We start from the raw sequence: 26,130 nt of genomic DNA on the forward strand, positions 1-26,130 counted from the left end.
TCAACATCTCACACCATACACCAAGATAAACTCAGAATGGGTGAAGGACTTTAATATAAAGAAGGAAACTATAAGCAAATTAGGCAAACACAGAATAGTACACTTGTCAGATCTTTGGGAAAGGAAAGACTTTAAAACCAAGCAAGAGCTAGAAAAAAATCACAAAATGTAAAATCAATAATTTTGATTACATCAAATTAATGTTTTTGTACAAACAAAAGTAAAGCATCCAAAATTTGAAGGGAAGCAACAAATTGGGAAACAATCTTCATTACCAAAAACTCTGACAAAGGTGTAATTACTCAAATTTATAAAGAGCTAAACCAGTTGTACAAAAAATCAAGTCATTCTCCAATTGAAAAATGGGCAAGGGACATGAATAAGGCAATTTTCAGTTAAAGAAATCAAAACTATTAATAAGAACATGAAAAAGTGTTTTAAATTTCTCATAATCAAAGAGATGTAAATCAAAACAACTGTGAGGTATCACCTCACACCTAGCAGAGTGGCTAACATGACGGCAACGGAAAGTAATGAGTGCTGGAGGGGATGTGGCAAAGTTGGGACATTAATGCATTGCTGGTGGAGTTGTGAATTGATCCAACCATCCTGGAGGGCAATTTGGGAACTATGCCCAAAGGGTGCTAAAAGACTGTCTGCCCTTTGGGATCCAGCCATAGACTGCTGGGTTCGTACCCCAAAGAGATGCATATAAAAAAATGTTCATAGCTGTGCTCTTTGTGGTGGCAAAAAATTGGAAAATGAGGGGATGCCCTTCAATTGGGGAATGGCTGAACAAAATGTGGTATATGTTGGTGATGGAATACTATTGTGCTCAAAGGAATAATAAAGTGGAGGTATTCCATGGGGACTGGAACAACCTCCAGGAATTGATGCAAAGTTAAAGGAGTAGAACCAGGAAAACATTGTACATAGAGACTGATACACTGTGGTACAATTGAACGTAATGGACTTCTCCATTTGTGGCAATGCAATGACCCTGAACAACTTGGAGGAACCTACAAGAAAAACCACTATCCACATCCAGAGGAAACACTGTAGGAGTAAAAACACCGAAGAAAAACAACTGCTTGAATACATGAGTCGAAGGGATATGGTTGGGGATGTAGACCCTAAATGAACATCCTAGTGTAAACAACAACATGGAAATAGCTCCTGATCAAGTTCACAAGTAATACCCAATGAAATTGTGCATTGGCTAAGGGAAGATGGGTGGGAGGGAGGGAGGGAAATGTGATTATTGTAACCAAGGAATAATGTTCTAAATTGACTAAATAAACTTATTCAAATGGGAAAAAAAGGAAAAGGATTAAGTTTCAGTAGATATTGATCTACATTGGGAGAGGGAATTCCTTATTGAGAATTTCTTATATTAATAAAATCATGTCTTGTCCCACATTATCCCCCCTAACTTCTCCCATCCCCTAAGCCGATATAGACATGATCAAGTATGAGTGTAAATGCTAAGATTTTCTTACCAGACTATGGCAACTGTTTGCAATTCTGGTATACAGAAATCAGAACATTATTCTTTGATGCTTTAGGTTTGTTTGTTTTTTTTTTTTACCAGATGCCGATTATAATAATCCTGAAATATCTTGTAACAGCCACTATTTTAAAATAAAGCTTAAAAAAATAATGTTGCATATAGGGATATTTTGAATAAACACCATTGTCCAGGATCACAAAGTTAACAATTTTCATTGGTAAAATTTGAATGGAGATCTTCCTGCCTTAAAGGAAAGCTTCCTTACCCATTATGCCCATTTTCTCTACTTGCCTGTCATTATTATTTTGGGCAGTTAATAAAATGTCTGAATTTGAACTCAGTTTTAGTTCCCTCTCTAAACCTTTGCTAAACCTGGTTAACATCATTTTATGATCAAATGAGGAAGAGAAAAGTGAGCTTCTTTAGAAACAGAACTTGATTTAGTGGGAGACAAGAGAAGCTCATTAAATGTTCAAGGATCTATTTGGTAATCTCATGAAGCTTATGGACTACATCCCAGAAGCCCTGGTCTAATCATTTAAAAAGTTTTGTACAAATAAAAAATCTAGGTAGAATTATACAAAATTTGGAGCATCATAAGAATATTTAGTTAACAGAACTGCTTCCTCTTGAAGAAAAACAAAGAAATTATTTTTATTTCAATTTGAAGCAAATGTAATTGTTCTCATTCCATGTATACTTTTATGTGGGAACTTCACTACAGTTTGATCTAAGTTTCTACACCACAATGGTATTTAAATAAGTTTGCCACAATAACAACTCTCCAGCCCCAATTCCACTTAGGGGCTGGAAAGCAGCTATTTCTATAGCCACACTCAACGCCTTCAAATAGAGGACTAAAGCAGCAAGCCCTTAATGAGCCAGGATCGGAACTCAAAAGAAATTGTGTTAAAAATATTTGGGTTTATGGCAATATCAGTGGAGGTTTCCTAATTGCCCAAGTCTAAAGGTTTGTTATGAAAGATAAAAATTCTTACAGGAAGGTAAGGTGCTAGGGCGCCACAGGATTCAGCCACCAGAAGTCGTCTCTCTGGGTATTTGTGATTAATCTAGAGCAATAAAATGCAAGGGAAGAAACAGTGAATTTAGATTAATCTTTATTATATTATATTATATATTATATATATATTATATATATAAAGTATTATAAATACTTTACTGAAAGTATTTTAGATACATGTTAGTGAAGTTCTTGATATGTCTCTTAGCTTAATTTTAACTTCAAAAGGCAACTAAACTTCTTTTGTATGTTGGTTATTTTAAAAAAATTATTTTTCCTGAAATTTGTATTCTTCTCTCTTAAGTGTGTTAAAACTTCCCATTGCTGGACTATGAACCTAAGAGTAAGCCTAGGGAGGAAGATATAATTTTTTAAATTGTAGGAGAAAGACTTGGTTCAAGAAAAAATTATAATGACATTTCACAGGGTCATGAGATTTAGGAACTAAATTGGAGATTAAGGAGTTTCAGCAAAATTGGAATGCAAATAGGATTTATTCACTCCCACAGCTATCTTGGTAAAAGGAGAAATGTAGTATTGTCCTTGAAAAGAAAGTGGTGTTACTTAATATTATAGGAAATTTCGAGGATATTGGGGTTGTGTGCTTAGGAATTTTTTGTTTTTATTGAGAATAAGCTATCAAGGTCAGAAAGATCCTGCTATTCAAAGACCAGACTAATTAAATATTGAAAGGTTCATTACTAATTTACTGAAAGGTGAAAAATTTTTTGGCCTAAAAAACGCATAACACTAAGAAAAATACAAAATATCCCTTGATATTATATAGTTGCTTTTTGGATTTTGTCAAGAATGAAAGAAAAAAGAAGAGTATTAAGGATCAGTTTTTATACCATATATAAAAATTAATTTAGCTTTAATACTCTCAATGTTGGATCCTTGTCTAATAAATCTTCACATTACCAAAAGCAATCAATTATTTCAAATTTCTATATCCCTTTCTTCCCCCCCAGTTAAATGGAGAGATAGTTTATAGGTTCTCTTTGGAAATAGGTAAGAGTTAAAAGCATTGGATTTTCACCAAAAATTTACTTACTATGTTTACTTACTACCTTTCGCCAAAAGGTAGTAAGAAAGATAATTTCAAGTGATAATTGTTTTATCTCATCTGATAGAAAAACCTAAGTAAAAAGATATATGAATATAATTGAAGTTTACAGTCTCATATATCTGTTGCAGAAGATGAGGGAGTAAAGAAATTCAACGAAGAACTCAACATGATTCTCCAGTAAACAAATAAAATGACATTTGATGACTTAAATATAAAGGTTAACAGGGTGAATAATGAAAGAGGCCAATGGGTTTTAGATTCCTGAAAAGCCTCACACCTATAAATCATGTTTTCTTTAGACCTAAAACAAAATGATGTAAAGAAAGATCAGCAGAACTAGAATTGTGACAATAATGACTATGTACTTATTTACTTATTTATCTACAAAAGGAAAAAAAAGTCAAAGGTAGAAGAACCTCTTATATGGATGTGGAAAGGGAAAAAAGCAAATGCATATTTTTTCAGTTAATGTTGTGTTAATGTGAATGATTTTGAAATGAGAAAAATACTTGGTATTTCATAGAATTATTTGACTATGTTGATGAATAATCTTATATCTTTTTATTTTTAAAATTACATATAGAAACAATTTTTTACAATTGTTTTCTGACACTTTGCAATTCAGATTCTCTCTCCCTGACTTCTCAAGGGTAAATGGTCTGTTTTGGTTATACTAGTGCCTTCATGTAATACATATACATATTTCCATACCCCCATGCTGTGACAGAAGATGCTTAACACATATACAATAAAAAACTAATGAGGGAAATAAAGTGAAAGATGAAGTACTTTGATCTGCATGAGATCCCAACAATTCCTTCTTTGGCTTTGAATAGTTTAATGTTAATTTTTTTTTTAAAAAGCTAAATTTTCTTTAATAAAATGTGGTGAGAACTAAACACCACCATGAAGAAATCAGCTATATCATAATCTTATAATATAGACATCAAGGCTAAAGATGTTATATGTTTGAGTTCTACTAGATATATTAAATATCAGATTTTACTTTGGGAAAATGTACTACTTCAAAATTAGTAAGAAAAGATGATTATGAATACCACAAAACTCTATATAATAAGACTTATTTATAATGTACTCCATTTTTCTATTTTTATTCAAATAGCTATGAGATGTGGCAGTCTTGTCTATGTTCTGCATCACAATACCACTCAGGCTATAAGAGAATCAATATAATTTTACATCTCTAAATCTCCTAATTATATTAAAACTTTTTAGTGTCTAACATATAATATCAGAATATCTTATTTAAAAACTTGTAAGAACAAGAATTCAGGACAGTAGCCTTGTCCTGAAAAGTCATTAAAAAAGATTATTCTGTGCTAAAAAGGCATATAAATATTGGACATTATATAGGTAAAGAAATAAAACAATAAATAAAAACCTAACATAGGTAATTACCTGTTCCCAGCATTGTGGCAAAAGCTCAGCTTCTACACGTGTTGGTCCAACATGACGTGCAAATGCTACACAACCAGTCAGTATCATTTGTCTGAAAATACAAATGAATAGATGGAAATACATGAAGTGCTATATTAGCTCCATTAGGCAGAACAAGAACAGAAAGATGAAAATTATCAAAAGACAAATTTTATTTCAACATAAAGTCTAACAATGGAACAGGAAACCTCATGAGGTAGTGAGCCTGGCAGGTATCTCCTCATTCTAATCCATCTTGCACTTAATAATCAAAATAATCTTCCTAAAGAACAGATGTGATGTCACTCCCCTCCTCAATAAAGTCTGGGGGTTCCTCAACACTTCTAAGATCAAATATAAAATCTTCGGTTGGACTTTTAAAAACCTTCATTATTTGGATGCTTGTTTGCCTTTTTATACCTTACTTTCCTCCATATACCATGTGATTTTTTTGTCACTGACCCTTTTTTAACTCCATCTCCCAAATCCAAATATTTTCACCAAGTGTCCTCCAATGCCTGGAATTCTCTATTCTTAATTTCTTCTCCTGGCTTCCCTGGATTCCTTCATGTCTACTTAGTCATGCTCTGTCTCTCAAAACACATTTTCATTTTTTTTTAAACCCATACTTTCTGCCTAAGACAATTCTAGAACAGAAGAGAAACAAGGGCTAGGCAATTAGAGTTAAGTGACTTGCCCAGGGTCTACATATTTTCTAATTATGCTTTACTATATATAATCTCTTATGTTCCCCTTCATAATGAAGTCATTGGGTATCAAAGTATATATTGATTAGCTTTCAAGGAGATGGGTTTTATATCTAATTTTTCTATCTCTTGATTTCATGCAACAGGTGCTAATACCTATGATACAATTATATTTATGGCAGTTTTTTGCTTATACTCATCTTGAACATAACACAAAATGACCAAGAAATGATGACATTTGATGCCTTTAGGAACATAATTGAACAACTTAAAGCAATTCCTTTGTTTGCTCTACCAAGGATAATCTATGAGAAACCCTTTATTTAGCTGTAATTTCTTGTCATTTTAAGTTTTTCTTACTGTGACATCATCAATATTAATATTTAGGTAATTCCCACAAAGGTAAATTAATTGGCCACTGGATAAAAAGAGATGAATGAAAAAATATTTATTAAGCACTTGTGATATGCCAAGCATTCTGCTAAGTGTTAAGAAAAAGGCAGTCACAGGTCTCAAGGAGCTCATACTCTAATTGGTGAAGACAACAAATGTGGGAAAGCTGAATCACAGATTTGAAGAAAAGGCTCAGAAATACTTAGGATAAATTAAGGTATTTTTGTCAAAGGATTTTATCTACTATTGGAAATGGGAGGAGTGGGTTCAGAGGTCAGAATGGATTAAGGATTCAGGGTTCTTTTCCCGGGCAAGCACTGAGATGGGGACAGAGTGTCAATAGTAAACTTTTATTAACAATCCATAAAGAAAGATTATTAGCATCTTCTGCCTCCTTCTTTACCACTCCCTACTGTTACAGTTAAAGTAGAAATTGGCTGAATGGGACCAAGAACTATTTAATTTTTTTTTCTGTTTAATGAATTGCCACGGTATATTTATTAGAAGTGAGCCACATTTTTAATTAGTCTCTTAGTCCATTGTTCTTAATAGGTTCTCAAACAGAGGACAGTTTGTTGTTGATAATATACTTGAAGAATTCCCAGTAGAAACTTTCAGAGTTCACAAAACTTTTAGGAATAAAGGGTTATTCCTACATCATAATAGGCCACAGAACAAAAAATTAAAACCAAGAGATTTTAAAGTCGGGCTAAAAAGAATTTCTCATGTCTCTGATATACACACACGAATATATTTTTTCTTTAAGTAGTTCAAGTGGCATAGAAAGATAATTTAAAGCATAATTCCTAAATATAAGTATTGTCTTAAGCAAATTACTTATCCCTTTGGGCTTTGTATCCTCATTAGACTGAAATGGGCTGAAGTTTGTAAAAAAGTTAGGTGAAAAAATTATGTTTTTCTAATGAAAGCAAGAAAAAGTTAAGGATATGGTTGTTACAAAGATATAAAGTGAACAGGTAATAGAAAGCAGAACTACCTAATCAACTTTATTTTGCTTCTATTTTCTCTATAATATTTCTATCATCTCTCTAATTTCTCTATCTCTTTAAACTGGAATAATCATGTTGAAGAGAAAACTGAAACCTGAGATAAGTGAGGAAAGGATTTCAAATATTGATACTTAAAAAGATTTGAGATTTCATCAGCGTGGAGACAAGCTTTGAAAATCACATACAAATAAGAGTTTAAAAAAACAGGTTAATACTAAAAGAAATGAGAAAAAAAACAAAATGGAGTAAATTTATATGTCACAAAGAAGCCCATAGCAGAAAGGGGGAGAACATCAAAACACTGGAAGGGTAAAGAGGTTGGAGATAGGAAATACTCAATTCTTACGTTCATTGAAATTGACTCATGTGAATTTTAGTTTTACTCCACCCTGCTTAGTCTTTAGAATTCTAGCAACTGGAAATATATATCCCCACTTAAGGATTAAGTGCCTAGGAGAAAGGCCTATGACAGGCAGGTACTAGCAAGGGACAAATGAGAAACAACTGACTGACCCTGTAGGCTATCCTAAGCCAAGCTTAAGCCACCATTGGTACATGTGAGACACATGGAATTGCCTTTATATTTCTCATCATTTCATGTGAGAGGAGTGGTTGGCACCCTTGGCCCTGGAACTCGACACTGGAGGAGCTCAGTGTGAGATCTTTGACTGCTTTCCTTTAAACGGTTGCGTGGTGAGTGATAAAGCTGACTTCCTTTTCCCATGGCTTCTAGAGAGGCCTCTTGGCTGAGGCCTCTGAACTCCTGAATGGCTCAGCCCTGGCCAGAGTAATTCAATTCCCTTTTCCATCTCTCACTCATTCTTAATTTATTCCTTCTACTGTAAATAAACCACCATAAATTCCATTTTGACTTTTTATTTCATTGGGATTTAGAATTTAAATCCCTGGTGATCAACTAAATTTATATTCAGTTTCAACCCATAAATTTACCATAACACTCAAAGAGGGAAGAACAATCAAATACATTGGGGCAGATAATTGATTAGCACCCTATAAGGAAGTAGAAGGATAACAAATGGACTGGTGGGGAGGGAAGCAGTACAAGGGAGGGAGAAGGTAGGGAGGGTAGTTTAAAAAGACTGTAAAGAAAATGACAGGGAAATAAGAAGGGAGGGGGGTAGAAAGGGAAGTAAAATAAGGGTGGGAATTAGGGGGATTGATTAAAAACAAAACACTGATGTAGAAGGAAATAGTGAAAGAAGAATGGACAGGACCAGGAGTGGAAATCAAAATGCTGGGAAATACACAGCTAGTAATCATAACTCTTAATGTGAATGGAATGAACTCGCCCATAAAATTCAAGCAAATAGTTGAGTGGATTAGAAACCAAAACCCTACCACATGCTGTATACAAGAAACACACATGAGGAAGGTAGACAGACATGGGGTAAAAGTAAGAGGATAGAGCCAAATCTATTGGACATCAACTGATAAAAAGAAGGCAGGAGTCTCAATCATGATATCTGACAAAGCCAAAGTAAAAAAACAGAACTAGTCAAAAGAGATAGGGAAGGTAATTACATCCTGATAAAAGGCAGTATCAACAATGAGGAAATATCAGTACTCTAACATGTATGCATCAAATGGCATAGCATCCAAATTTCTAAAGGAGAAACTAGGGGAGCTCAAGGATGAAATAGATAGAAAAACGATACTAGTGGGAGACCTGAACCTTCCTCTATCAGAACTAGATAAATCAAACCAAAAAATAAAGAAAGAGGTAAGAGAAGTGAATGAAATCTTAGAAAATAATTAGTTAGTAGATATGTGGAGGAAAAAAAAACAGGGACAAAAAAGAATACACCTTCTTTTCAGCAGCACATGGTACATTCATAAAGACTGACCGTGTATTAGGGCATAAACACATTGCAATCAAGTGCAAAAGAGCAGAAATAAAAAAATGCAACCTTCTCAGACCACAATGCAATGAAAATAATAATTAGTAAGGGTATATGGAGAGGTAAATCAAAAATTAATTGGAAATTAAACAATACGATTCTCCAAAACCGGTTAAAGAACAAATTGTAGGAATAATTAATAACCTCATTGCAGAAAATGACAATGATGAGACATCCTTTCAAAATTGATGGGATGCAGCCAAAGCAGTACTCAAGGGGAAATTTATATCCTTGAGTTCATATATTAAAAAATTAGGGAGAGCAGAGGTCAATGAATTGGTCATGCAAATTAAAAACCTAGAAAGTGAACAAAATAAAAATGCTCAGATGAAGACTAGATTAGAGATCCTAAAAATCAAAGGAGAAATTAATAAAACTGAAAGTCAAAGAACTATTGATTTAATAAATAAGATTAGAAGCTGGTACTTTGAAAAAACAAATAAAATAGACAAAGTACTAGTCAATCTAATTAAAAAAGGGAAAGAAGAAAACCAAATTGACAGTATACAAGATGAAAAGGGAGACCTCACCTGTGATGAAGAGGAAATTAAGGCAATCTTGAAAAATTATTATGCCCAATTATATGGCAATAAATATGGCAATCTAGGTTATATGGATGAATACTTACAAAAATATTAATTGCCTAGACTAACAGAGGAAGAAATAGAATACCTAAACAACCCCATATCAGAAAAAGAAATTGAACAAGCCATCAAAGAACTCCCTAAGAAAAAATCCCCAGGACCAGATGAATTCACAAAAGAATTCCATCAAACATTCAAAGAAGTACTAATCCCAATATTATACAAACTATTTGACAGAATAAGCCAAGAAGGAGTTCTACCAAATTCCTTTCACAACACAAATATGGTACTGATTCCAAAGCAAGGCAGGTCAAAAACAGAGAAAGAAAACTATAGACCAATCTCCTTAATGAAATAGATGCAAAAATCTTAAATAGGATACTAGCAAAAAGACTCCAGCAAGTGATCACGAGGGTTATTCACTATGATCAGGTAGGATTCATACCAGGAATGCAAGGATAATTCAATATTGGAAAAACCATCCACATACTTGACCATATCAACAAACAAACCAACAAAAATTATATGAATGTCTTAATAGATGCAGAAAAAACCTTTGACAAAATACAACAATCATTCCTATTGAAAATATTAGAGAGCATAGGAATAGAAGGGCCTTTCCTAAAAATAATAAATATCACATATATAAAACTATCAGCAAACATCATCTTCAAAGGGGATGAACTAGAAGCCTTTCTAATAAGATCAGGAGTCAAACAAGGATGCCCATTATCACCTCTATTATTTAACATTGTACTAGAAACACTCGCTGTAGCAATTAGAGAAGAAAAAGAAATTGAAGGTATTAAAATAGGCAATGAGAAGATCAAGCTATCACTTTTCAGATGATATGATGGTCTAATTAAAGAATCTTAGAGAATCAACTAAAAAGCTAGTAGAAATAATCAACAACTTTAGCAAAATTTCAGGTTACAAAATAAACCTGCATAAGTCGTCAACATTTCTATATATTCCTAACACATGTCAGCAGCAAGAATTAGAAAGAGAAATTCCATTTAAAATCACCCTAGACAAAATAAAATACTTAGGAATCTATCTGCTGAGACAAACACAGGAACTATACGAACATAACTACAAAACACTCTACACACAATTACAACTAGATCTAAACAATTGGAAAAACATTGATTGCTCATGAGTGGGACGAGCTAACATAATAAAAATGACAATCCTAGCCAAATTAATTTACTTATTTAGTGCGATACCCATTGAGGTACAAAAAAACCTTTTTTACTGAATTAGAAAAAACAATAACAAAGTTCATTTGGAAGAACAAAAGATCAAGGATATCCAGGGAAATCATGAAAAAAATGCAAAGAAAGGTGGCTTTGCAATACCAGACCTCAAAGTTTACTATAAAGCAGTGGTCATCAAAACTGGCTTTTTTGGTACTGGCTAAGATACAGAAAGGAAGATCAGTGGAATAGACTTGGGGTATGTGAACTCTCCAAGACAGTCTTTGATAATGCCAAAGATCCCAGCTTTTGGGACCAAAATCCACTATTTGATAAAAACTGCAGGGAAAATTGGAAGACAGTGTGGGAGAGATTAGGTTTGGATCAACATCTCACATTCTACATCAAGATAAACTCAGAATGGGTGAAGGACTTTAATATAAAGAAGGAAACTATAAGTAAATTAGGTGAACACAGAATGGTATACATGTCAGATCTTTGGAAAAGGAAAGATTTTAAAACCAAGAAAAGTTAGGGAAAAAAATCACAAAATACAAAATAAATAATTTTGATTACATCAAATTAAAAAGTTTTTGTACAAACAAAACCAATGCAACCAAAATTAGAAGGGAAGGAACAATTTTGGAAACAAGCTGCATAACAAAAACCTCTGACAAAGGTCTAATTACTCAAATTTAAAAGAGCTAAATCAATTGTACAAAAAAATCAAGTCATTCTCCAATTGATGAATAGGCAAGAGACATGAAAAGGCAATTTTCAGTTAAAGAAATCAAAACTGTTAATAAACACATGAAAAAGTGTTCTAAATTTCTTATAATCATAGAGATACAAATCAAAATAATTTTGAGGTATCACCTCACACCTAGCAGAGTGGCTAACATGACAGCAATGGCAAAGTTGGGACATTAATTCATTGCTGGTGGAGTTGTGAATTGATCCAACCATTCTGGAGGGCAATTTGGAACTATGCCCAAAAGGCGATAAAAGACTGTCTTGTCCTTTGATCCAGCCATAGCACTGCTGGGTTTGTACCCCAAAGAGATAATAAGGAAAAAGACATGTACAAAAATATTCATAGCTGCACTCCTTGTGGTGGCAAAAAATTGGAAATGAGGGGATGCCCTTCAATTGGGGAATGGCTGAACAAATTGTGGTATATGTTGGTGATGGAATGCTATTGTGCTTAAAGAAATAATAAACTGGAGGAATTCCATGGGAACTGGAAAAACCTCCAGGAATTGATGCAGAGTTAAAGGAGCAGAGCCAGGAGAACACTGTTCACAGAGACTGATATACTGAGGCATAATCGAATGTAATGGACTTCTCCATTATTGGCAATGCAGTAATCCTGAACAACCGAGAAGGATCTAGGAGAAAGAACAGTATCCACATTCAGAGGAAAAACTGTGCGAGTAGCAACACTGTAGAAAAACAACTGGTTGAATACATGGGTCGAGAGTGATATGATTGGAGATGTACTCTAAATGAATATCCTAGTGCAAACATCAACAACATGGAAATAGGTTCTGATCATGGACACATGTAAAAACCAATGGAATTGTGTGTCGGCTATGGGAAGGATTGGGGAAGGAAGAGCGGGAAGGAATATGATTCTTGTAAGAAAGGAACAATGTTCTACATTGACTGAATAAAATTAAAACATAAAAATTAATTAATTAATTAAAAAATAAAGATGGATGAGAATAAAAAAAGGAAATATATTTGAAATAGGAGAAGTCTTTAGAAGGCCAAACAAAGATATTACTTAGTAAAATTATATAGCAAAAGATAAATTTTGAGATTCAAAATCTCCTTACTTATTAAAACATTTTTCACAAATTAAATGGGGCAGCTAGGTGTTAGAGTAGATAGAATACCAGGTATGGGATCAGGAAGAGTCTTCCTGAGTTAAAATCTGTCCTCAGACTCTCTGGTTGTATGAGCCCAGGCATGTCATTCAATCCTGTTTATTTCAGTTTCCTCATCCATAAAATGAGCTGGAGAAGTAAATGACAAATCACTCTAATATCTCTGCCAAGAAAAACCCCAATTGAGGTTATGAAGAGTTAGATGTGACTGAAATCACTAAACAATAATATCCCAAACTAAAAGACTGAACAAAGTCTTTGGAATTTGAATACAACAGTTTTTCACATATTTCACTTATCAGTTGGTCTTAACTGCCTCTAGTTTTCATGATAGTGTGAAGATGAAATTAATTCTCCCCTGATTGTGAAGATAAAATTAACTCTTCCCTGACCATTTTTAGATTTAATCACTAAAAGCGTATAAATTTCACTCACACTTGAGTGGGGGAGGTCTGAGACCCATGTGTGTGATAGTGGGTGATTAAACAGAATTGACTGACAGCCCCCTGGGCAGTCCTAAGAAAAGCTTTATCTGTAATTGGTATATGTAAAGTGGAGGAAGGTCACAGGAAGTGACAAAAATGAATGATCTTTAAAAATGCCAAGAACTTTCTGTGAGGGCTCTCTTTGATCTTTTGTCTTCAACTTGACTTTGGAGGAGCTATGACTGAGAATCTTGTACTACTTCTACTTTCCTTAAACTACCAAGTGGGGTGGGTGAAAAATGCTGACTCCTTTCTTGGATTTTCTAAAGGGACTAGCCTCAGGAGAGACCTACCATCTTAAGAGAGGCTCCCTGCATCCCCAGGTCCTTGGTCCAAGGCCGAGGCCCCTCTGGCTAAGGACTAATTAGCTCTGCCTAGGTTGAGCCCCAGGCTGGAGCAAAATACTTATTGTGCAGGCTAGATATCTTACCTTATTCTCTCTGATTTTTCTTACTTTTACTCTTTCTATATTTTATAAATAAATTGTTAAAATAAATCTCTTTGGAATTAAATTCCTGGTGAACCTATTCTTAAATAATTCAGTCCAACCTTTTATAAAACCCCCTAACTTTTTTACCCATTACAATAGAAAAAGTGGCTTATTTTAACTGAGAGTTACTAAGACATATAGATTAAGAAAATTAAGATATAGGGATATAACTTAAGTAAACACCAAATTCTTGTGAATAACTGGTTAAGGATCTATTTCTTAAATAAATTAGAAATAAGTTTCCCAAAGTCACACTTTGTCCAAGCATATATTTCATATGTATGTTTAGGTAGCTTTTTAACAGCCATGTCTAACTTTTTGTGACCTCATTTGGTGGTTTTCTTGGCAAAGATACTGGAGTGTTTTGTCATTTCTGTCTCCAGCTCATTTTACAGATGAGGAAAATGAAATAAACAGGGTTGAGTGACTTGTTGAGGGTCACAAAGTTGGTGTCTGAGGCCACATTTGAATTCAGGGCAATCAGTCTCCCTGACTCCAGGCTCAGCACCCTCCCAAATGCACCACCCAGCTGCCCCTTATATTTATATGTATCATTACATGTATATAATAATACACCTCTAGTATCATCATATATATTATACATGTTGTATTTTTAAATTATAGGATAGAAAAGGGAAGAGAAAAATATTTTTTTCATTTTAAAGTATGCAGAAATTCAAATGAAATCTCTCAAAAATAAGTATCATTGATTCGATAGTAAATTATTCTCATATAATTAGTCAAACTAAAGAGAGTTGTCAGGTAATAACCATTATAGCAACAACACCGTTAGCAGAGTAAGGAGTGTCCATTTTTACTGTTTTAAATATTAATGGTATTATCAATTTAATCAGGGAATATAGGTCAGAACTCTGATCTTTGTGTGGGTATTTATTTATTGATTTCCTCCCCTGATTATTTTATTTAATTTAAAAATTTTAATTTAAAAATATTTTTCCATGTTTCCATGACTCGTTTTCTTCAAACCTCCCCCCAACCACACCCCCTGGAGCCGACAATATGTGTGTGTGTGTGTGTGTGTGTGTATACACATACATGTGATAAGTGATGTCATCTGTTTTTCTTTTGCATTTCTACTCCCATAGTTCTTTCTCTCAAAGTGGTTAGCACTCTTTCCTTTAAGTCTTTCAGGAGTGTTCTGACTTATTGCATTGCTACTACATTGCAAAATTCATTATACTAGATTATTCCACAATAAGTGTTCTCCTGGTTTTGCTCATTTCACTCTGCATCAGTTCACTGAGGTTCTTTCAGTTCACACAGAAATCCTCCAGATTATTATTTCTCATAGAATAATAGTATTTCATCTTCATCATATACCACAATTTATTCAGCCATTCCCCAATTGAGGGACAATCCTCCATTTTCCAATTTTTTGCCATCACAAAGAGTGTGGCTATGAATATTTTTGTACAAGCATTTTTTTCTTATTATCTCTTTGGGGTTTTGTGTAGGTATTAAAAAAAATTAATTCTTTACCTCAGTCTGACAAGTTTTCTGATTCAGTTTCTTAAACTTCAGCTTATATTAATTTCTATTTACTTTTAATAAAAAGGAAACTATAAGATTAGTGTGGAGGTTATAAATTTAAATTTTATAAACTATGAAAGAGGGAAATCACGGACATTGGAAATCCCTATGGTAGTACTTTTTTTAAAAGGAAAAGAAATCCATGTCATCGATTAAGTTAAAAACTTAAATCCTAACGTTAAATAAGTCAAAAGAAGAAAATCACATTTTATCAATTATATTTGCTAAGATGAAAACACTCACAAATATTAATTACCTTTGTTCATCATCTGGCCGCTTGATCAAATTAAAAAGTATGTGGAGAAGCTGATCTCTCTCTTTGGGTTCAGGATGTAGACAAGCTGTACACAATATCAGGGGGATCAATTCCTAAGAAATGGAAAAAATAAAAATTCAAAGTAAAGATGCTTATTTAAATATTCTAAAATAAAGTAGGAGAGTAAAACAAACCTAATTATATAATTAATTAGAAATACCTTTGAAAACTTGATTATTTGAAAGGTAAAATAATAAACATTAAATATGTCCAAAGGAGGCTGGTGAACTAGAAAGATATAACTTTCTAAAAAAATCTTAAAGCATCCAAGACATACCAAGTTCATTGTCTCTTACACTAAGTTCTAGTAAGTGACAAATTAAATGGTGGCTTTGGAAAATAGTAAAAAAGAGAAATAAAAAAGTATAAAAATTTGGTAATGTTTAAAATATCATATAGTGCCTGAAATAAGATCTTTGTCAAATATAATACTATACATATCCCCAAGAAGTTTATTTCATGGACAGTACATAACCAAGATGAAGAAAATGGTTTTTATTTTTAAACTTGAATTTTTTTCTGTGTGACGTTGACGCAAAAGAATATTGGGACGCTCAATGTTTTTTTTTTTTTAAAAGGCAAATGGGAAGTTGAGAACATTAGTTAATAAGCAATTTATTGGACATCAATGAAAAGACAGTAATAGGCTGAAGTTAGCAACTAAAATTAACAAAAAGCAATTTGGTACTATAATCCCAAAGTCACTAAATTGGATATTCTTTGACTTAGCTGTAACACTAAAAAGCCAGTAATTCCAAAGCACATTGTAAGTAGGTATCTAATCTGTGAAGTCAAAATCCAAGGATGATTTTTCAATGAAAAAAATACTACTGTCTAGATAGCAAATATTAAACAGCTTAAAAAACAAAATCCACAGTTGATATAGAAGAGACAATAGACTAGATTTTTACCATACCTATCAGAAGAATATTTTATATAATTAAGTTGGCTTGACATCTGTAAGAGTCAAATTCAATTTTTACTGAAAAGAGAATTATGAAGTCATATGTCTTTAAAAAGGATTCTTCAGGGGAAAGCTGGGTGGCTCAGTGGATTGAAAGTCAGGCCTAGAGATGGGAGGTCCTAGGTTCAAATCTGGATTTAGACACTTCCCAGCTGTGTGACCCTGGGCAAGTCACTTAACCCCCTTTGCCTAGTCCTTACCACTCTTTTGCCTTGGAGCCAATACACAGTATTGACTCCAGGACGGAAGGTAAGTGCTTAAAAATAAATAAATAAAAGGGATTCTTCATCTTAGACTAGTACCTCAAATCTAATTAAGAATACAAATCTCAAAGGGGATAAATAGGTGAAATTTTAGCAAAAATGGTCCATGATATGCAGTTACTATGTTTTAATGCAGGTATTATAAAGTTATAAGAAAAAAAAGTTACATCCCTTTCCCTCCTCTCAGAATGGATAATCTCTAAAGAAGATAAACTAAATAAAACTGAATGACATCCTCAAGGAAAGGCATGACTTAAAGCCCCTCAACTTGAACTCTAAAATCTTTAGATCCCATTCAAAGGTTTTAGGCTACCTGGTAAAAATCTTTAATCTGCAGGGAGGCACAAGGACTTCACAGAGCAAAGATAAGAGATTAGAAGAGCTAAAGAAGTTTCACCTGTGAGAAGTGAAAAGAATTGAAACCATTCATTCTCCTGTTTTTCATCTTCACATTAAGTCTCCACAATAGGTCTGAGATGAACAAGTAATTGAGACCAAAAGGAATAAAGGATTAACTTAGAAAAATAATTTGGCATTAGAAAGCAGAATTCACTAAATTTAACAGGTTTAAGCTGCATTGTGATTTTAGATACCAGTTGCTATTACTTGATTACTTTTTTGAATAAAATAAAATCCTGATCCTGTAGGTGAAATTTGGGAAACTTAACAAAATATTCATATTCTGAGAAGTTCTTTGAGAATACTAAATTAAGGTTGTTTTAAAATATTGTGGTGTGGGTAACTGTATCCCCCAGTGTGCTCCAGGGGTCCCACCCTCCTCCTTCCTGGCATGGGATTAGTCTTGAATGGACCATTCCCATGAAAGAGAGGGACCACACTCCCTACTTCCCATGGGATTGGACTATATAAGGACCAATCCCATGCCAAGGAGGGAAGTCTGAATCTGAGAAGATTTAGGGTTTAGTGGGGTTAATTTCAGGCAGGAAAAAACTGATTTTTTGGGGGGGGGTCTTGTTTTATTTTTAATTAAAGTTTGTCAGATGTAAGACAAAGAGTTTGTTTTTCTTCATTCAAGGTGGAGAACCTTGACATGCAAGTCTGAGTCTGTCCTCAGATGATTTCGTGGGGTAAAATTTCTTTGGCCATTGATGCTACCAGTAGAATTCTCTTCTCATGGCTGCAGAAGTCTTGGGAGTCTCAATGATAGAGGGAGAGGGAGAGGGAGAGGGAGAGGAAAGAGAGGGAGACAGAGAAGGAGAGGGAGAGGGAGAAGGTGAAGGAGAGGGAGAGGGAGAGATGGGTAGTTGTGAATATTAGTTGATATACAATTTATTGGGCAGTAATGAAAAGGTAGTAATAGGCTGAAGTTGGCATTGAAAATTAACTAAAAGTAACTGGTACTGTACCCTAAAGACACTAAATCTGATACTCTTTGAACTAGATGTAACACTAAAATCATTTTGCAATGATTATGTCTACAGAAGACTGAAAAGATTCTTCCCACTTTTTAATTTATTTTCAAGGTACACAGTTAAACATATATTTTTTAAGTGGAGCAAATGTATACATTTTGTTTTATTGTGAATGATTTTTGGTTACAAGTTATAAGAACTGTGTTTTTCTATTTTTTATTGGGAGGGTGGAATTTGGAGAAGACTGAAATATAAATGTCCCTTAACCCCAAAAGAGAAGAGGGTAAGTGAAGCATTTTTTTAATGTGTAGAAGGAATTCCATAAGCAAACATAGAAGTGTAAGAAATCTTTGAAAGTAGTATCTTTGAATTTATTACAAATTTTTCTTTAAAGCAAGACCTACATAATATAGGTTTGTATTTTGATGAATAATCCTCTTTTAAAGTGCTTTGTATAAGACAATACTGTTGGTTTTTCATAAAGGGGAAAAAAAACAATGAAAATTTGTAAAGAAGACAGATTCACTGAAGTAGGATTATTTTATCCAGAAGAAAAGATTGAAGACATCAAAGTACCATATGTTAAGAATATGCCCAAATACATCCTAGGTCCATGTTGGTGAACCTATGGCATGTGTGCTGGAAGGGACTGCTCCCCTCCCCTTTTCCATGCACTCCTGAGGACATTTCTCTCATCACCCATCCCTCTGTCCAGCAGCCCAATGGGAATACTTCCTCCTTCCCCTGACTGGGGTAAGTTGGGGGTTCACATTTGGCATAAGGGTTACAGTTTGGGCACTCAGTCTCTAAAAGGGTTGCCATCACTGTCCTAGGTTATTTATGAAATTTATGGAAATTTTTAGTGTTCTTATTTTTAGCTTAAATTACTTCTTATAATGATGCATTCTAAAAATTAGTATCTGGAATTATAAAGTAGTAATTCCTTTAACTTAAATTTTCCATTTCCAAGCTTCAAAGGGTGACAGTGTTTCAATATTCCATAATTTGTTTAAAAAGCAGGTGCTGGGGGCAGCTGGGTAGCTCAGTGGATTGAGAACCAGGCCTAGAAACGGGAGGTCCTAGGTTCAAATCCGGCCTCAGCCACTTCCTAGCTGTGTGACCCTGAGCAAGTCACTTGACCCCCATTGCCTAGCCCTTACCACTCTTCTGCCTTGGAGCCAATACACAGTATTGACTCCAAGACGGAAGGTAAGGGTTAAAAAAAAAAATAAAAAGCAGGTGCTACTGCTGGGTTTATACCCCAAAGAGATAATAAGGAAAAAGACCTGTACAAGACCATTCATAGTGGCGCTTTGTGGTGGCAAAAAATTCGAAATTAAGGGGATGCCCTCCAATTGGGGAATGGCTGAACAAATTGTGGTATATGTTGGTGATGCGATACTACTGTGCTCAAAGGTATAATGAATTGGAGGAATTCCATGGGAACTGGAATGACCTCCAGGAATTGATACAGAGTGAGAGGAGCAGAACCAGGAGAACATTATACACAGAGACTGATAGACTGAGGCATAATCGAATGTAATAGACTTCTCTAATAGTAGCAATACAATGATCCAGGACAATTCTGAAGGACTTATAAGAAAGAACACTTTCCACATCCAGAGGAAAAACTGTGGGAATAGAAACACAGAAGAAAAACAACTGCTTGATTACATGGTGGAGGGGGATATTATTGGAGATGTAGACTCTAAATGATCATCATAGTGCAAACATCAACAACATGGAAATAGGTTCTAATCAAGGACACATGTAAAACCCAGTGGAATGGCACATAGGCTATGGGAAGGGGTGGGGGAGGGGAGGGAAAGAATAGGACTTATAACCTAAGAATAATGTTTTAAATTGACTAATTAAATAAAATAAAAAAATAAAAAGTAAGTGCCACTACATTCATATTATTCATAATTTTATAGACCTACCTGCTTATCTCCTCTGAACATTCATTTATCTTTCAAAACTGAAGTCCTAATCAATCAGTGTATCAAATTACAGTATTACCAAACAGTATAGGTCATTTAATCTAGATGCCACCTTTTTAAAACTGTAATTTCTTATTTGAAGATAAGTGGAAGAAGAGAAAGAACACCATTCAGAATGTGGGTGGGCAATTTTAAATATCTGATTAAAACATTAAATACGAATGTGATTAAGTTATCTAAGATTATTATAAAAGGTCAGACAAAATAAAATTATACTGATGTTTTTCTTTCCTTTAATCTGTAGCTAAGATTTAGATCTTTATAAGTTTCATTAAAAACTTATTGGAGTACAAGGGTATCTATAGAGTAAGCAGACTATCAAGCCTTTATATAGTTAAGTCCAGAAGAAAACCTGTTAGTGAAGTAATTTTAAGAACAAAATTTCAATTCAGTAAGACTAGCTGTGCAATGTAGGACAAGTCACTCAACCTCTGTTTGCCTCAGTTTCTTCAACTACAAAATAGAGAAAATAATTGAATCTATTTTGTAGAGCTGTTGGGGACAAAATGAGATAATATTTATAAAGCACTTTATATTCCTGGTACTTGATAGAACACGATGCCTGGCACATAGTAGACACACTATTTAGAGGGACAGGGCAAAAATGATGGCTTCATCTATTATTTAACTATCAGTAACTGATGAATGAGTGATTTCCCTCTACTGATTTAGGTCAATAACTTCTTTGCTACTTATAATTTAAAGAGTTGCCTAGACCACTGAGAGGTTAAGTGATGTGCCCAGGGTGACAGTCATCTTATGTCAGAACTTGAACAGGTTTTCCTGATTTTAAGTCTCACCTCTTTATCAACTACTTTACAATGTTTCTCTAAAATAATGGAGTAAAATCCTGAATGAGATTTTAAAATTCTATCTTGATTATGGAGGAAGATTAAAAAAAAGTTTTTTGAACTACTATTTTCCAATTTTCAAAAGTGTAACTGAAACTATTATTAACAATTAACAATATAATTAACAATTATACAAAAAAATTTCAAATGCCTAGTAGAATATAAATTAAAACAGTATTGAAATTTTTGCTTCATATCAAGCAAACTGGAAAAAAAATGATACAAAATAGGAAGCTAGTATTTGAAGAGTTATGGTAAAACAGGGACACTTAATATACTATTGGTTGAACTTTGGATTGGCTGAACCATTCTGAAAAAGCAATTTAGAATTATGTTAAGAAAATGAATAATGTGGGGGGCAACTAGGTAACCTCAGTGGTTTCAGAGCAAGGTCTACAGATAGGAGGTCCTGGGTTCAAATTTGGTCTCAGGTACTTCCTGGTTGTGTGACCATGGTCAAGTCACTTAACTCCCATTGCCTACTCCATAACCCTCTTCTGTCTTGGAATTAATATGCAGTATTAATTCTAAGACAGAAGGGAAGGGTTTGAAAAACAAAAGGAAATTAATAATGTGGCCACACCTTTTGAACTGATGAGCCCTAGGCATATATGATACAGATAAAAAGTCCCTGTATACAACAGTATATTGATACCAGAACCTTATATTGAAGCAAACAAATAGAAACAAAATATATGGCAATCAATTGGGAATTGGCTAAACAAATTATGCTACATGAATGTAATGAATTAGTATTGTGCTGTAAGAAAAGATGAATATGATGAATACAGATGACCAAAGAAAGATTTTAAAACCTTATGCAAAGAATTAAGAATAAGGAGAATATACTAAAAACAGTGCCAATGCCTAGCCCTTACCACTCTTCTGCCTTGGAACCAATACACAGTATTAATTCTAAGACAGAAGATAAGGGTTTTATTTTAAAAAACAGTCAAATAACTAACTGCTGTGAAATTATAATGACCAAGCTTGGCCTCAAAGAAGAGCTATGAAAAGTCATATCCCCACCCTAGTTACACATGTGAAATGCTTCATTTTAATGCCAGACTTTTCTAATGTGTCAATTGGTTTGGTTTGCATTCTTTCTTGTTATAAAGGAAAGATAAATTGAAAGACTTAAGTGATGTGATAAATGAAGATATAGATACGATTTTATAAAAGAATCTAAGTTCCATGGCAACAGGTACTATTTTGTTCCTATCTTTTCCCTTTAGAGCCAGCATGATTCTGTACATATTGTAAATGCTTACCAAATACTTTTAAAAATGTTTGGAAAAAATAAAAGAAAGGTCTACATATACCAAAATATTCAAATCTGCACCTTTCTTGGTAGTAAGGAATTAGAAACTAGGGAGATGCATATCCATAAAAGAATAGCCACACATATAGATTAAAATGAATGTAAGTGAATATTAATCATCTGTAGGAAACAATAAACATGAATAAGACATAGGAAAATGTAGGTGGAGATAAAACAAAAGATATCAATAAAAATTGACTTAGAACACCTCAAGTGGAAAACTTTAAAAAACATTTTGATTAGCTCTATGATTTAATTAGTGTAAGGAACTCCCACTGAGGAAACTCCCTTTATCATTGCAAATGATAGTCATTTTGGGAACTGAGAAGTGACTTGCCCAGGGTCAGAAAGGCAGTATAAATTAAGAGGCAGAAGTTGGACCCAGGTTTTTTTTTTAATTGATTCTTTTTCTAATTCTATATTGCCACTGTGAAAAAATTAAATCCCTCTGAATGGCATGTCTAGAAAATATCTAGAGATATACACAGTATCTGTGCATGGATGCCTTTAAAAAAATTCAAAAAATTGTTGCTCAAAATTGTCTAAGTGCCAAAATGAAGAAATATGATAATATACAATCATTTTAATGAAAGTGAAGACCAGAGGACTGGAAATGTGGATAAGAAGAAATAAAAGAAAATATTATTCTTTTATCTCACAGACATTATGCATACTTCTGGAAGTATAAGATTCAACAATGTCAAAATAGAAACAAAATCAGAACAACTACTTTAGATATAGCCTCTATTAGCTCATCCTTATAATTTTTAAATAAGAAGTCTTCCTTTAAAAAGATATCTAGCATATATATAGCAATTTTAATTGATATTTAACAATAAATTCAGTGGATTCAAGTAATTGTTGCAAATTTTAATTAACTTGTTTGGTCTTAGGAAAATGTTATTTTCTTACCACTGATTAAAAAGATCCAAAATATTTGATCCTCATCTAGCTCTTGGTACAAAAATATTTACTATCTCCAAAGCTAAAAATTAGTAGGACTAGATATTTAATTTTATTTCCTTAAAATTCCATTTTGTCCTTTGTTTAAGAATAATGTATACATACAATTTAAATTTATACAGATTATTTAAGTTTACTTTGTATAGAACTATGAAAAAAACAAATATCCCATAATCTACCAAAATTTTTTTTTTTGTTTTTACACCTTTGGAGTTTCTAAAGGAAACCCTGTATAAGAGCCCCTTCTTTAGTTACTATTCCTGGAAAAGGAACAAGCTGCTAGAAAGTCATGTCTCATAACTGAGACTGCTCAATGATCTTCATTTAACTTCTGTTGGCTACATATGGTGAAGTCCATTTTAGATACAGATGAAATTCAGATATGAATGGGGTGACAACCTAACTTTTTTGAGAATTACTTCTTTAGTGAAAAAAAAAACTGCAATAGCTCAGGGAAAAGTGCTTTAAGTTAGTTTTTGAGAAAGGAGTAGAAACATTTATAGGAAAAGTTTGTGTAAATATAAAGAAGGCACAAAAAACAATTGGGTGGGGGGCAGTGAAACAAATTAATTTTGCTAGGTAGAACAATTTATATAATGATGAAATGAGAAATCAGACTTATGAGACAAGGACCATGAATTGGTGAATCAGGGCTCAAGCAAGGAAAAATTCTAGAAATGATATTGTAAGCAAAAGCAAGTAGCCACTAGAGGCTTTTTAGGTAGGTATATAATATGATGGAAAATGGCTTTTGAGATTTTTTTTTAAGAATAAATTATCCTGAGGCAACAGGAATCCATCTAGGAGGCTTTCTTAATAGTTCAGGAATGAATAAGATGGTGCTGGTGGAAACTATCTAGATCATTGGTTGGCATTCCCTAAGATGAATGGGAATAAAAAAAATCAAAAAACAAAAAACATCAATTAGTGTAGCATTATACCAGTAAATGTAGATGTAGAAAAAAAAGGTTACTTACCTGCAAAAAACTAGAGGAAAAGACCTTCTGGGACTACTCTAAATCTGAAAATTCGATTATCTAGGGCTTTGTATTCAGAAAACCTATGAAAGGGATTTGTGGATCGTTCCTTTAGGTTCCAGTAAATTTGAAGAGTACATAATAGATCAAAAGGTAAAAATAAATTAAAAGGTTATATGGGGATTCAAAGAAATATTTATTTCTACTCACCCTAAGGATAAGTTATGATATTCTCTGGAATTTATGCTACTAAAATCTATGCTACTTTAATATTAACTAATATTGATGATCTAATTATATTCAGAAGTAGTTTTTCTATTAAGTAAAAGTGAATTTTAGTTGGATTTCATGAAGTCTGGTAAAAAAAAATCTGCTGATTCTAACTTCTTTTGTACAATCTCAGAAAAATCAGTTCTCTCCTTTGTGTTTCCAACTTACCTATCTTACTATATATATACTAACTTCCTTGCACTGAATTCACTTAGATGGACTTACTGCTAAGATTTGGGTTTCTGAGTTTTTTAAAATAAAAGTTCATATTTTAATAACTAAGAGCTTTTCTTATATATTCAGTAAGGTGGAAATAACTGTGAAAAAACTTTTAAACACAGCTAGATAACTTGCATAGTAAACTATGATGAATACATTACTTTTGTAAAGCTTTTGATCTATATATGTTATAAAGGTTTCAGTATTTTTAATCATGATATCACAGAGGACTATGAAATAATCACTTAAAGAAAATTAGTCCTGCATTATACTTCTTTTAATGTAAAGGCAAAAGGCAGTGAATTATATGCTAACATGAAAAGAAAAGAAAAAAAATAAGCTAAAATAAAGAAGTCATAATTCTACTTTTGCTGTCCTTTGAGGACATTAATTTATTTTATTTTAAAGGGGAACTTAAGAAAACAGGGTAAAATTATTTTTATTATGATTTTGACCTTTGTGTTATAATACTGACTACTCAGCCTTTAAGAAATTATAGAACCTGATCCCTTTAACCAAAATCTAAGTGTTTACCTTCATCCTCTAAGCCTAATCTTACATTAATAAATTACTACATTAGAATAATATACAACATAAATTTTACATGTATTTACTAAAAAAGAATTTGTTTAAAATATAATTTGCCATAAAATTTTGACTAAAAAGATTACAACTATAATGCTTATAATTCTTACAATTAAATTGTATTTTACAATTTCTGAAACACAAGAAACAATGATATCACCTGACACAGCTCTGAAATTCTATGATGTATCCTATGATAAGATAAATAGTCCAGAGACCCAGAAAAAGGTGGGTTAAAAGACTAACCCTGTTAGTAAAATGTTGCTACAAAGAAATTAGATTCAATACGACAAATCCAAATAGGTGATCATAAAAAGTCCATAAAAACTAATAGCTATGCTTAAAATAACAAGATTGTGAAATAATGAGAATTTCATTTCAATGGTAAATAGCTTTAAGTAAATGTGGTTAGTATGTTGATATTTAAGCCAAACAAAAGCAACATTACTACCAACATACTAATTACTAATTTTATGGTTTCAAAGAGAACTCAAATTTTTACCAGTATAAATATTAGTATAATAAAAATATTCTAATACTGCCAAACATCATAAAACATGAATACTGACAGGGAAAAATTGTAAACTTTTCAGGTTATGGATACAGAATTTTTCAAGCTTAAGAAATCCATATCAACCAAATCAAAATAGCAAACAAGTCAAAATCTTTACTCTATGAATACAAGAGATGCAAAGTATTTAAATCTTTCATGCAGTACAATAAGATTTCAATGACATAGCTGTCATTATATAAAAGAAAATTAATAT

General features: G+C 33.1%; 1 protein-coding gene across 8 annotated transcripts in view; it reads right to left on the bottom strand.

Moving 5' to 3' along the window:
- Positions 1-26,130, bottom strand: part of RELCH (RAB11 binding and LisH domain, coiled-coil and HEAT repeat containing) — a 146,460-nt gene that overhangs the window by 63,230 nt on the left and 57,100 nt on the right. For all 8 annotated transcript variants that reach the window (XM_003340611.4, XM_007486853.3, XM_007486852.3 and 5 more), the window contains 3 exons: positions 15,518-15,630; positions 5,020-5,110; positions 2,509-2,580 (listed from right to left, as the gene is read on the bottom strand). In XM_003340611.4, the coding sequence (XP_003340659.1) occupies positions 2,509-2,580; positions 5,020-5,110; positions 15,518-15,630 (276 nt within the window). The remainder of the gene's footprint in view (positions 1-2,508; positions 2,581-5,019; positions 5,111-15,517; positions 15,631-26,130) is intronic.

Source organism: Monodelphis domestica, chromosome 3 (assembly GCF_027887165.1).
Source record: "Monodelphis domestica isolate mMonDom1 chromosome 3, mMonDom1.pri, whole genome shotgun sequence".
NCBI lineage: Eukaryota > Metazoa > Chordata > Mammalia > Didelphimorphia > Didelphidae > Monodelphis > Monodelphis domestica.